We start from the raw sequence: 14,304 nt of genomic DNA on the forward strand, positions 1-14,304 counted from the left end.
TGCCATCACTCAGTACCTACTTTCGCCTGTATCCGGTATGCCCTGTCACTCCTGCATCTGTCGGCAGCCGGATATGGTACTATGGAACACCAGGGCAGCTTGGAGCTGAATTATAGCTCTCAGCAGTCCAGACAGACCCATCAGTTATAGTTGGTGTCACCGACAGTCAGAGATACCGCTTTAGCTAAGCTTTCCAAAATACCTGGCTTAGTACAGCTTATCCATTGCAGGATATTATCACTCAGGCACTCTGTCACTTGTGTCATCGGCACAGAGTCCCAGCTTGACACTGAGCTGGTCTCTTCACCCAGCCACATACTTATCAGCATCCATTACTGAGGTGTGAGGGCCTGATAAAGGTCTATCCAGTTCCATGTAGCTCAAGGCAGAGGTCCCATTTAGATTGTTGTCTCTGCAGAGAGAGGCCTTGCCCCTTTGACTCTTGCTCTCATCACTCTGTAAGGCTGTGTTGGTCTGTCAATCAGAGAGGACCCTGGGTGATCAGTCAGCTCCTCTTTAGAGGATGCTGGTCTGAGGAGCCATTAGAGAGGAGGCGGCACAGCCAGACTGGCCTGGGCCAAAAGCTGATGAGAAACAGAGGAGCAGGAGAGCCTGAAGTAGAAAGTGTGTAAGTGTGTGTGTGTGTGTGTGGGGGGGGTGCTGAACTATGTGGATTGTGAAGGGAGGGCAGCTCTGTTTTCTATTTGTGAGGATTAGGTTGACAGATCTGTATTTAGTTTCTTTGGGCCTCTAGCTGCAGCTAATCCCCCTCACCTGCAGCGAGTGCCCCCACTCTCTTTCCTCTGACCCTGCAGCCCCCTACTTCCCCCATGTTCCCCTCTCCTGCCCAGCACAAACACTCATCCCGAGACAAGCACATGACTCGTTGCACTCTGTCTCCTCAGGTTAGGGCCTCACACTCGACACAAATCTCTCCCAGTCCAAAGGAACAGCAGGGGTCTCAGCCTTTCTGGAACACAAGAAAAAGGACCCCCACAACCTGTGGTCTTCCACATGTGAAGATTTTTTTCATTTTTTCAGGGTGAGGGGTTGTCCCTCATCACTTAGAGATAGCAATTACTCAGAAATTAAGAGCCATTACTACGGAAGCAGCTTGTCAAAGCCACTCAAGGGAAAGGGGGACCTTTGGTAAAGCTGCACATTAGGAAATATTCAGGGTCAGGTCAGGGGCACAGACCTCTTCTCTTTAGATCCTGGCTCCCACACACTCTGACCAGGCCTTCACACTGTGAAAGAAAGACCGCAGTGCCTCCGCAAACACACACAGCATGCCTGCCAACAACTCTTGAAGGTGGGGACTCTGAATGACCTAATAAACTTAGCACAAAAAGTAAGGAAATTTGTGTTTGGTAGATTATTTCTCTGTGGTAACAATGCTTTTGGGAATAAATCGTATACCATTGGAAAGCCTGTTTAGTTCCCTTTCAAATGGTGCCCCATTTGTAACGAACATGCATTTGTGGGATGAGCAGCAGCGCTGAGTATGTGGGTTGCGCCCATGAAAAATTTGCCAAATCTTCTCTGCCAATGCCAAACAGCTTATTCTGCCATTGACTTCGTTTTTGGTGTGGGATTGATGATTGAAGTTTAAAGACATATTGGCAATTTAACAATTTATTAATTTCACAAACAGGAGCCTCAGTAGCGTGTGGAAGAACCATACACAGCCACAACAGCCTGGCACCTCCTCCTCATGCTGCTCACCAGCCTGGTCACACACTGCTGTGGGATGGCATCCCATTCTTCAACCAGCATTTGTCGCAAGTCAGCCAACGTGGCTGTGTTGGTCACTCTGGCACGAACAGCATGCCCAAGCTGATCCCACAAGTGTTCAATGGGGTTGAGGTCAGGACTGCTGGCAGACCATTCCATCCTCTCCACTCCCACATTCTGGAGGTAGTCTCTGATAAACCCCAGAGGATAGAGTTCGGTTCCAGACTGTGGAGATATGGGATTGCCACTGGTTGCAGAATCTCTCTGCATTGAGATTGCCTCCAATGATGACAAGCCTCGTTTTTCCAGTGAGGCTGGTGACCAGCATGAGGAGGTGGTGCCAGGCTGTTGTGGCTGTGTATTGTTCTTCCACACACTACTGAGGCTCCTGTTTGTGAAATGAATAAATTGTTAAATTGCCAATATGTCTTGTTTCTTCAAACTTCAATCATCCAATCCACCAAACACCAAACGAGTCAATGGCAGAATAAGCTGTTTGGCGCATAACAGCAAATTTGGCAAATTTTTTCTGAAGCGCAACCCACATACTCAGCGCTGCTGTTCATCCCACATATGCATGTTCCTTACAAATGGGGCACCATTTGAAAGGGAACTAAACAGGCTTTCCAACGGTATAAGATTTATTGCCAAAAAGCATTGTTACCACAGAGAAATAATCTACCAAACACAAATTTCCTTACTTTTTGTGCTAAGTTTAGTTTTAGAATCTAACATTTTTCTGTTAGAGTGACATGATGGCAACAAGATGCAACAAACTGAACTGACTGAAAACAGACTGAAACAGGTTTTGAAAGGTTGTTGATGACGCAATATGCAGGATTTCCTCAAGGCTTCATATTCATGTAATGTCATTTTAATGTTTAGAGCTAACAACATAATTATTCAATAACTGTCTGATACACTAACTTAACTGCTACAAAACAAAATGAGCAACATTTATAGCATCTCACGGAGCCCTAAAACACATTGGCCAGTATTATCATTACACACAACCATCATCAAAATTGATCTAAAAATTACTTCCACATGGCTGGCTGACATAATATATATTTGGTTTCTCCGGGACTCTAACCACTGTCAATAACCCCCACACACCCTATGCAAACCACCACCACACACAGACAGAAACACACACACATAGAGTAGACGCACCTTTGGACAAGTAGCAGCAAGCTCACATAAAGGGTCTTGTTACTGAGTGCCACAGAGGGGATAATGGGGATTTTTCTTAACACCACCAACATAGGCCTTCTACCTCACACCGTTGAGGTGATAACTGGCCCACACACATTCCTTGATCATATTAATGGACAAAGCTAGCAAATGTGTACTGACCTTTAGCTTTAAGAGAAAGACTGGTAGCTGCTTGCAGGTATTTGCTATGTGCCTGTTAGGACATCAGTACTAATTGAACTAATACAGAGCGGAGAAGGTTTAGCACATAAAGTCAAGAAGAAAATCACACGACAACTGGTTTAATTTAGATGTGGCAGCATATCATAAATACTGAATGATTGATTGTTTGCAGAAAGTGCACATTTGCTAGCCTGACAAGCCAGACCCACATCAAGATGTTGGGTCTGGGAACTCACCATTGACAGGGCTCAATCCGAGGGGCGGGATAAACAGTTGTCTTTCAAATTCCCTCTGCACGTAATAGGATAGCGCTACAACCAGGCAGAGCAACGAAGAAGGAAGAGAAGCTATGGTGCGTTCTTTTTGTCTTGTAATTGCGACTAGTAGCTCGAGTGTGACGCCACATCCATGTCGGAAAACGAATAACCGCGGGTTGTTGCGTTCTTTTTGTCACACAATACTATGAGTCGGAGAAAAGATGGATTTTTGTAACATTTTTAGTAACATTTAGGATTCTATTCACCCAGTTACTGACATATTACACAAATATAGTTCACAGTTTGATACATGAAAATTACATTTTGATTAACGTTAGGCTACTGCTCTGCTTTCTGCTCAAGACGCGGCTTATTAATGGTGCGTTCTTTTTGTCTTGTAATCGCGACTAGCTTGAGTGTGACGTCACATCCATGTTGAAAAACGAATAACCGCGGGTCGTTGCGTTCTTTTTGTCACACAATACTATGAGTCGGAGAAAAGATGGATTTTTGTAACATTTTTATTAACATTTAGGATTCTATTCACCCAGTTATTGACATATTACACAAATATATTTCACAGTTTGATACATGAAAATTACGTTTTGATTAACGTTAGGCTACTGCTCTGCTTTCTGCTCAAGACTCGGCTTAAAGCCATTGTTGTCATATAGCAACCGAGCGTCCCTAGCCAATTTCAGCTGCACAAGCTACAAAATGACTAATTAGGCGGTATTTAACTCATAATAAGACTGTAGCGACATGCCTATAGGTAGCAGTATACAGTGCTATGTGTAAAACTTCTTCATTTGGTTACAACAACGACAAAAGTGATTAAAATTGTAGAAAACCACAATGTTTACTACGTGTGATGCACGACGTAGCCATATTTGAAAGTGAGTTCAGTGAGTTCAGTTCAGTGAGTTCAGACGACTTGACGAGTCGTATACGACCTCGGTGGCGTTCTTTTTGCAACTTCCGGTTCGTAACTCCGGAAAACGACTCGTAAATCGACTTCGGTGGACAAAAAGAACGCACCACTAGTTGATAGATTAAACTTTTGCCGTATTGGGTCGGCAAAACTCTAAACACAGCTTCTTTTTTTAAGAATGATTTCTGTGCCGTTCTTTGTTCTTTTCTCAAAAAAAACCCAAACTCCAAATCTTCCAGAAGACCGCTGTTCCCAGTAGCAACAGCCATAAGCTCGCCCACCGACTCTATACACGATGTGATTGGCCTGACCAGAGTTTGGTTTTTCCAGCTCGCAAGCCAAAGGAGGGTGCCTAGACTGACCCTGGCTGCAAATTAAATTTGCTGCCACTAGGGTGCGTCTAGATTTCTAGGCTACACATTTGCAGCAATACCACAATGAAAAATACTCCAAGTAAATGTCAAGCATAAAAAACTCAAAAAGTGTGCATATTTTATATAGGCTATATACTGTATAGGCCTATACAGTACTATATTTAATATTCTGTTGTGTAGTATAATCTATCACAATTCAATGCATCATATTTTATAAACTGTCAGATGGTTATTGACTGACTTTGGTCATATGTGGGATATATATAAGCCCCGTTTGTGCCTTTCATGGCCCCTTAACACATATCTCAACTACCCTTCCCAGGTTGATTCTGTTATTAAATGGCATTAACACTTCATCATGCTACGCAGGAAGTGTGTGTGTGTTTGTGTGTGTGTGTGTGTGTGTGTGTGTGTGTGTGTGGTATGTTACAATACTAAATTGTAAATAAACTAAACTTGAAAATAAAGACCTGTATAGTATGCCAGGTGAAAGTACATTCAATTACTCATATCTACCAGAGCTTTATGATGATCAACACAACTGCAGTCAGAGCTCTGAGGAAATAATAGGTGCAAAAATAAAGACACAAATTAATTATGGTGGTGCAATTGACTAACCCTTGAAACTAAAGACACTTGGCAGATTTGAACTATTTTTGAATGTTTTTGTGTGTACAAATAAAACTAAAAACATATGTTACTGGTATAAACAGTAAACTGAAAAGTATTTCAACAAAATGGTTACAGTGTGGTCTGTTGTAAATGTGTGGAGATTTCCTTGGGCCCACTCCAGCCCTGGATCTCTCACTAAAAGTTAAATCAGAATCAGACTCAGAATCAGAAATACAATAATACCAGGGGGAAATTATTTAAAGTAGTAATTCCAAAATGTACACATAGCCTACTTTATTATAAGTAAATGTCTTGCATGCACCTGCCAATAAGTCTTTCTGGTTTAACTTTAGCTCTGAAAATGTAGTCAAATAGAATAGTATTAAAGCATTAAATGTAGATAATTAAGTTAGTAGGCCTACAAGTACCTCCAAACTGTAGTTAAGTACAGTACTACTTAAATAAATGTACTTAGCTTCTTTCACCACTTCATGTAGGCCTATGAGAGCTTAAGAGGCACAAACTGGGGCTAGTCTGTAGACATATCTCAATGTTACACTTGAATCCCATTCAGAAACACTGAATGGTCATAATGAATGTCATGTTGTGAACATCGTCTTACCATGTAAATATGGTATGTATGGTATATGGTATATTAATTCCATTGTTCAGTCTATTCCATGGGTCTTTCTTTCTCTATGTCCAAAACATACATCCATGGCCCAGAACAATTTAGCAAGTTAGCAAGGTGAGTTCTTCCGGCTGGAAAATTCGGCCAATCATTCAACTGCGCCAATCGCGCGAGGTTTCCACAAAATCCTTACGCGGGAACATCGTGTATACATACAGTCCTGTGTAACAATAGATCATGGGATCCTGTGAAGCAGGGCTGTTTACAGAAATTGACAAGCTCCGTGCTGAACTGGTAAACAATGTCGAAGTCATGCCAGGCTGCCAGCGCGATGAAGAAGAAATTACCTAGTAAGTTCCGGTACGCCTGCTAACGTGATGTTAAACTGAGTTAGCTAGCTAGCTAACGTAAGCTGTCATCCTTGTTACCAGCCACATGGTTACCAGCGTTGTGCAGGTGTCATCACGGTGCTGTTGCGTTTTCCAGCAGCAAAATGACCGGTTAATGCAACTGGTATTTCACTTGCTTAATTATAATATAGCGAGGTTTAATCATTGATTCGTTTGTCAAAGGGCAGTTTAGCTAGATTTTACTCTGCCCTGTGATTATTACCACATTGCTAATAGGTAATAGTTAGCTAATTAGCTGTAGTCTATATCCTGCAGACATAACGTGAGCGCTGTGTTAACGGTAGCATGTTAATAACATTGTCAGACTGGGTTTATTGATCATTAAGGGTCTGTCTGTGTCTACCATAATGTGTAGAGTTGGTTGACAACCATGAGACATAATTACTAACTACTAATACTAACTTTATTAGAACACATATAACCAGTATACAGCCAGGAATCTACAGATGACTTGTGTAGGGGGACTAGCATGATGAAAGAAAGTAGAATATGTTTAATCTTTAAAGTTGTGTTTCACGTTTTTTTACACCTGTTTCACCTCACAAAAGTTTAGCTTATATCTTGTAAATTGTGATTTCTGACTGAGCATAAAATTGGGTCAACTATACATTTTTTCCTAAGTGAATTAAAGGTAGATATAATCAGCAACAAATCTTGACACTTTACACAACAATTGTTTATAGAGCCAAGACCAAAACAATTGTACCACTGTTGAGTCAATATAAATGTGTCGACTGTCAAAGATTTTGCAAACAGTACTGTAGTACAGTAGCTATCATCACAGCATCTCTAATATTAGACCATTTGTGGGCAATATTGCTAATTAGTGAACAGCACTGCTTTAGGGCAATATTGGAAGTACCTTGATATGTCAGGTTTTTATTCACTGGATTACTCAGAAATGTTATTCCTCTTCGATTGTTTTATCCGTAAACCATTTCTCACATTTCCCAGAAAATGTGCTGTGCTCTATAACCATATAACAATATATATATATATAGCTTAAGTATTATGAAAAAATACAGAACCCTGTGCTAGGTTTTTGCCAGCCCCATATTCAAAGCACTGTATCTTTTTTTTTCCAGCAGGGAAATTTTGAGCCGCATTGAAAACGTAATCCTAGGAATAGTGACAAGTCTTTCCAAAGATGAGAACCCTGTCCTGGCACTGCCCAACAGATCCAGCTGGGCCAACGTCAGGTAACTTTATTTAAACACGCTGTAGCATGAAAAGTATATATTTATTTTTTATAGTTTTCATAGTACAATTGTACAAACAACAACCCTGATCCCACCCACCCAAGGGTATACATAATACACACACACACACACACACACATACACAGTCAAAGTGTAATAACAATAATAATAATAATAATAATAAAAGACACCCTGTACATTTTGTTAGTGAATGACTATTCATAAATAATGCAATTGTACTGCACCCAGCGCCCCACCAGTCCAGCTGACGTGTGCAATTGAGGATCAAGAGAAGGGCAGATTGTCTGTGAATTGTAGAAAAGGACTCCAGGTGATATGGAACCTATCAGAGGATTTACCCCTTGAAAAGGTTTTTTTTTTAACCCACCCTGAACACGCAGTCATTTTACACACTGACTGTGGGATCCATGTAAGCTGTCTGACCTTTAACAGATAAACGCAAGCAGTCATGTTGTGTAAAGAAATAAATAAACATTTATTTATTTAGTTTTTGTGGGAGGTCAGGCCACCCAAGATGATCCGATTGCTGTTTAATATAGACTTCAACTCTGTCTGAATTTGTATAAGGTTTGTTGTAAGCAGACTGCAGGGGCAACCAGGTAGTAGAAAGAAAATGGAACTTTCAGCTTTGGTTCAGAGAGATTGAAGTTGAAATAACTTCCTGCTGCTTAAAAGATGACAGAATGATAATAATTTAAAAAGCACTGACCTACACACACACACACACACACAAACACAAACAAAGCTACAAAGGGCTTTAATGCGACTAAGCTGCGGAGACCTTATGCTCACAACAAAGTAGACTGTCTGGTGTTGTTTGGATCAAACCTTGCCGCAGCTTAAAGCACATTCTAGCCCGGCCCATTTAAATATGAGAATCCCACAGATTGAGCGCCAAAGGTTTCACAGAAGAATCAGGATGGTGAGGTACGGGGGAGGCTTTCCCACAGGTAGCCCTCGGGGTGTTGGGAATTTTGGATGGCTTACAGGTGATGGAGCTGATTTTCAAAGCTAAAAAAAGTAAATGTAGCACACACAATCTGTGTAGATTGCTTCATTTCTTCTTCATTTGCCTCTTTTCTTCCCTTCTTTTCCACTTACATTTCCATATGTTTTTATTCCATTACTTCCCACTTAAGTTTTGACAGTGCCATCGGGCTTCAAATGAATTCAGGAAGTTCTGTCACCAGCATTAGGAGCGACAGTCCGTCGTCTGTTCGTAAATTTGGTGAGAAGATACACACACCTCTGTGGTTATATTTTCTCTTTTCTGTTCTTGACACCCGACATTCCTCTTAGTCAAAAAAAACTTTACAGTTGTACTGCACTTCATGTGGCTTTCATTTATATTCATTGTGACCACATGCAAAAACTGCACAAACAGCAGTAAAAGTCAGACTTAGTTTTAGGTGACAAATTGGCAGAGGCAGTATATGTTGAAAGAGGCTTTTAGGGATCGGTTTACCACATGGATATCCTAATTAAGAACAGAATGTTTTTTTTTCCACTTCAGTCCTTTTTAATGGTGTGATAAGTGAATGTAGTGTTTATAATAACTGATTTGGTTTTGGTTGTGTCTCTGTTTGAAGCGCAAATTCTCAAGATCTTCTTGGTCATCTACAAACTTGTGCAGAGCAACTCCTATGCGACCAAAAGGTTATCTGTTGTCAATTCACATTTTAAGTGACCACTAAAGCTTTTGTGAGGCAGTTTTGTTTGGCTGGGTTATTCCTGAATTTAAAGATTTACATTTTGTTTCCGCAGAGACATCTATTACAACAATACACAGCTGTTTGGTTCACAAAAAACGGTTGATAGTATAGTGGATGATATTTCCTGCATGCTAAAGGTTCCTCGCAGATCACTACATGTGGTAAGTGTGTGTGTATCCATGTTAATGTAAGATCCTTTTGGATATGCTTAGTTATTATTAGTTCAGGTCCCACAGATGAAATCTGTTAGTTTAGTGTGGCATTTTAAGCATTTTGTTCTGCCTCATAACTTCGGAAACACCTCTGGGGGAAAAAAGGTTCTTCTGATCAAACAGAAATCGAATTCGAAGTTGTGGCCGGGTTGGCTCAATGGGTAGCGCAGGTGCACATAAATATAGAGGTTTATGCCTCGATGCAGAGGTCCAGGGTTCAAATCCGACTCGTGATGATTTCCTGCATGTCTCTCCCCTTTCTCACCTAGCTGTCCTATCCATTAAAGGTGGAAAAGCCCAAAAAATAATCTTAAAAAAAAGAAAGAAATTGAATTATAGTTGAATTCAAAGAGGCGGTGTCAGAAGTATTTGTGCATATGCATGCATTAACTTGTGTGTGGAACTTTTATGTCACCAGATGGCCACGTCCAAGGGATTAATCTCGGGTGATCTGTGTTATCTGGAGGAGGACGGCACAAGGGTTGACTGCCGCTCCGGCTCTGCTGTAAGCTCCATCAACAACATTCAGTCTTCATGTGAAGTACACTGAGACACAGTACATTGACTATGACTTGAAGGTACCCTGAGGAGTTTTCATCCTAAAAAGAAAAGTTGTTTTTCTATTTGTTTCCCACTAAAAACATTGTGTCAGCAGCTCCACAGGGTACCTTGTGTTTCTGACCAAACCAACAATAGTACAACCAGGCTTATGACAGAAAGGAATATATTTAGACATCTTTTACTGGTTGAACCCACTTTTATGGCTGTTTTTTTTTTCTTTCTTTTTTTTTTAAGGCTGTTGCAGTTTCATCGAACATTGGTGGGATTAGAAGTATCCTTTGTGATTTGTTTGAGTTTCACTGTGTATGCGCAGCCATGCCTCACCTTTTTGTTGCTCTTAGATACCTCTGAGAATGCGATATCGTGAAGTTTATATATTTCTCTGTGTGTGGTTAGAAGGTCTGTGTTTTTCTTTATTGTGCGCAGATATTGTGTCATCTGCAAAGTTTGTCATGATAGTTGAGAAGGACGCAACGTTTCAGAGACTACTGGATGACGACTTCTGTGAAAAGCTGTCTCCTTGCATCATAATTACGGTGTGTTTCTTTTTTCCGTTTTATGAATCATATTAATTAAAATGTCTCAAAAAGGTCAGTGTTAGTGTTCTGTATGCATAACAGGTGTGTTTTTGTGGATCAGGGTAAAGGCGTGCCAGATGTGAACAGCAGGTTGATGGTGAGAAAGCTTTGGGACACGCTGCACATCCCCATCTTCGCACTGGTGGATGCTGACCCTCACGGTACTCATCCTCCGTCTGAGTGCAAAACCAGTTTTACCTATCCTCACGCATACTTCACATGTTTCCACACGTTTAACAACACTTGACTGTCTTTTCAATCTCCGCACACACCACACAGTTGGGTTGCATGTCCCGCTAAGCCAGCAGATGTTAGCACCTGTCCGCTACGTCATGGTGCCTAGTCAGACTATTATTTCCGTTGGCGTGATCTCGTCCTGGCGGGATGGCTCAATTTCCATCAGTCTCCATACCTCTAACCCTTTTACCATTGCATGGCGAGACACATATGTAATGCTTTACTTTGTTCTAAGCTCCGTTACACATCTCGGAGGATAATTGCTCTGGTATGTTGGTGATTGCAGCGTGTCTGTGTCTCTCCCTCTGATTTTCTCCTAGGAATTGAGATCATGTGTATCTACAAGTACGGATCAGTGGTGAGTCCCGCCATGCCAATTATTCCTGTACTGTATATTATCCAATGTGGCCTGTTCAATGTCTTTCTGTTAGGAATATGTAATTATGCCCCAATCATCCATCTAAGAATATTCATACTGACATTGTATGGAGTGAAAATGTTGAGTGATCGTGTGGCAACGTCTTTGTTGATCTTTGAGATGTTTGTGTAATCATCCTTCCTTGTGTTCATAAACTTCATTGTGAACATGTGTTGGGCATAACCCATAGGTACAGTGCTGATTAGTGTGTTTATTTGAGATTGTGTGTGTGTGTGTGTGTGTGTGTGTGTGTGTGTGTGTGTGTGTGTGTGTGTGTGTGTGTGTGTGTGTGTGTGTGTGTGTGTGTGTGTGTGTGTGTGTGTGCGTGTTTTTTTTTTTCCACAGGCCATGTCGTTTGAGGCCCACAATCTGACCGTCCCCAGCGTTATGTGGCTAGGCCTCCTCCCCTCTGACCTCCAGAGGTTTGGACTCAACCTTCACTACTTCCTTCTCCTGCCTCTAATTGGGATTATATTCTGGGGACATTTAGATTGTTTGTTTTGGTTTCGGTTGCTGTCGCCTTTTTTTTCCCCTTTTTTAAGGAACTGCATCGGAGAGCATATTGAGTTTTAAGTATACGTCCCCTTGAACAAATTTAGGCCCAAAGGACATTTTGACATACATTTAATTGTAGTCTGTACAGTTTTTCCTCCTATGTTTCCCCCAAAACATACACATAATAACTCTTCAATGGGAGTCTGTTGAGAATGGGAGAAAACCTACTGTGGGGACGACATCCATCAACAGAGCTGCCTGCTGGCTGCTGTCATTTTCTGAAAATGTATTTGGTTATGTACGTGTAGTAAAATCAACGTTTCATTCTGTAGGTTGCGGGTTCCCGAGGATGCACTGATCCCCCTCACAAAGAGAGATGAAAACAAACTTAGCAGCCTCCTTAAAAGGCCATACCTAACCAGCCAACCTGACTGGCAGAAAGAGGTGAGAAAGGCTTCAAAGTAAAAGACAGAAGTAGCATAGAAATGAATCCTATCGCTTCAAGTAACCTAGTAATAAGACTAAAATATTATTCAGTATTGTTTACTCTCTCTGGAGTGTTATCCTATTTAGATATCTTTTAGTAGTTCTCAAAATGAGTAAGTTCAATTTGACCAAATTCTGTCCCCACGTGAGATCAAATAAATGATTTTTTTTCTACTAAAACATGCGACTAGATTGGATTAACGAGTGAATGACTTTCAACATCTCTGCTCATGTGACACACAGCGTAGGAATGTGTGTGAGAGGACTCTTTGCTCGCTGGTACTGAGGATACAGAAGAGCCACTCTGTTGAGATAAACACCTGATGATTTATGCTTGTTTGCTCGACTTAGTCTTGCATGCTCCTTACAACTGCGTGTTTGCTCTTGTTGTAGATGGAACTGATGCAGCAGACTCAGGTCAAGGCTGAAATCCAGTCCCTAGCAGCCATAGCTCCTGATTTCCTCACCAACATCTACCTGCCCAATAAGCTGCGTTACGGTGGCTGGGTCTGAGCCCAATGCTGCCTCTCAATGGAAAAACAAGTGAACTGCTAAAACAGGTTGCAAAACTAAAGAAAGATCGTCCATGTAACTTTCCTGCCTAACCTTGTCAGACAGATTCAAATCTTAAGTTGGTCTGTAATGTTTGCATATTTATTAGAGACTATGTCTGTTTATCTTTAATACTAAACACTAACTATCTCCTATCATTAAAGCCCTGTAATCCCATTGACAAGTCAGAGCATGTTGTTGATCTTTATATTCTTGTTGGCCTTGTTTGTATTCCCTAAATGTTTGGACCTTGCAAAGTCACTAAAGTTTGTTTCATTCATGGAGTTAATTATTCTACCTTGCATGCTTTACAGCCACTGAGCACCACTGTGCTGGTGCAAAGACTGCAAGTGAGCAGATGATGATGATTCAGTGGTTTGGAACTGGAGTATCTGTGAGGCTGTTCATTCATTAATGCGCAACATATAAAGGCTCACGTTGCTGTTCTTTGTGTAATCAGTTCTCCAGCAGGTGCAGACAGTGTTCATTAAATGGAAGAATTGGGCACTATTTTAAGCTTTATCAGGGAAGAACGAGGTAAAGACGAGTAGAGCCATTCAGGAGGCATATGCATCACTGTTAGGCTAGACAGCCGGTTTCAAGGCTTATCTTTAGAGAAGAGGGCCATTTTATGTGTGCTTCCTCTTTATGTATTTATTTACTTCATTTAACCTATGTATATAAAAACTAGGGATAGGCTGATTATCGGGCTGTTTTTTTTTTGGCAGTTTGCAGATCATCTGTATCAGCGTTTTATTTGCCTGATAACCGATAAAGTTATATAATTAAAATATGCGCTACTTTGGCGCCGCTACAGCTCTGTCTGTCCCTCTGTTTCGCTTTCACTCCCCACTGAGTCAGACTTAATGTTCCGCCCACAACACTATCTGACTATCTTTTACTGTATATTATGTTGAATGTTTCTAATTTATTAAATAATTGCTTAAAGCATTTAAACAAAGTTTTGTGTTGGAGTTTGTAACGTTCCAAAATCTTAGATCTAGATTTTAATTTCATTTCATTTACATATCGGTTCCAAATATCTGTTATTGGTTTCATTAACTACTAATAATCAATATCAGCCTTGAAAAACCAGTATCGGTCGATCCCTAATAAAAACGGTTGCTGAACCTATTTGACATGTATATTGAAATATATTTTAAAAAAAAAACTTAAAAAACTTTAAGAAATTTGTATTGTTTGTAAGATCAAAACAATTTTTTGTGTTGAGTAGATAACGGGAAATAGAAGTGTGTTGAGAACCCCTTAAACTAATTATAGATTTAAAAAAAGTCCATTACTAGTTTAATTTAAGTAAAACTATAAACTTCAGGCTATCACTACAAGTTAAAAAGACTGCATTCAAAATTGTACTTAGAAGTACAGAAGTATGCAGAATGGCCCTTGTCAGTGTTGTTCAGTCGGTGCATGTAAAAAGTATGTTGATGTTTTAGTTAGTCAAGGTTGAGCTCATTTTAACTGCTTTATGCATGTTTAGGTTGTTTAA

General features: G+C 40.6%; 1 protein-coding gene across 3 annotated transcripts; it reads left to right on the forward strand.

The window, feature by feature from the left end:
• Nucleotides 1–6,115: 6,115 nt before the first annotated feature.
• Nucleotides 6,116–13,710, forward strand: spo11 (SPO11 initiator of meiotic double stranded breaks). Of its 3 annotated transcripts, none has more exons than XM_039799353.1 (13): nt 6,116–6,266; nt 7,412–7,525; nt 8,686–8,774; nt 9,136–9,202; nt 9,311–9,419; nt 9,889–9,975; nt 10,266–10,302; nt 10,458–10,567; nt 10,671–10,770; nt 11,167–11,204; nt 11,610–11,686; nt 12,092–12,203; nt 12,639–13,710. In XM_039799353.1, the coding sequence occupies exons 1-13, from the start codon at nt 6,154–6,156 to the stop codon at nt 12,756–12,758; spliced, it is 1,173 nt and encodes a 390-aa protein (XP_039655287.1). In that variant the 5' UTR covers nt 6,116–6,153; the 3' UTR covers nt 12,759–13,710. The 3 variants fall into 3 exon arrangements, with proteins under 3 accessions (XP_039655287.1, XP_039655288.1, XP_039655289.1); XM_039799354.1 differs by having other exon boundaries at nt 10,266–10,290; XM_039799355.1 differs by having other exon boundaries at nt 6,118–6,276.
• Nucleotides 13,711–14,304: the final 594 nt, after the last annotated feature.

Source organism: Perca fluviatilis, chromosome 5 (genome assembly GCF_010015445.1).
Source record: "Perca fluviatilis chromosome 5, GENO_Pfluv_1.0, whole genome shotgun sequence".
Classification (NCBI taxonomy): domain Eukaryota; kingdom Metazoa; phylum Chordata; class Actinopteri; order Perciformes; family Percidae; genus Perca; species Perca fluviatilis.

Excerpts from the sequence above, each read along its gene's own strand:
- spo11 (XM_039799353.1), top strand. The coding sequence starts at position 6,154 with ATGGGATCCTGTGAAGCAGGGCTGTTTACAGAAATTGACAAGCTCCGT. Across the intron at positions 9,976-10,265 it reads ACTGCCGCTCCGGCTCTGCT|GCTGTTGCAGTTTCATCGAA; the intron begins GTAAGCTCCATC and ends TTTTTTTTTAAG. Across the intron at positions 10,568-10,670 it reads CTCCTTGCATCATAATTACG|GGTAAAGGCGTGCCAGATGT; the intron begins GTGTGTTTCTTT and ends TTTGTGGATCAG.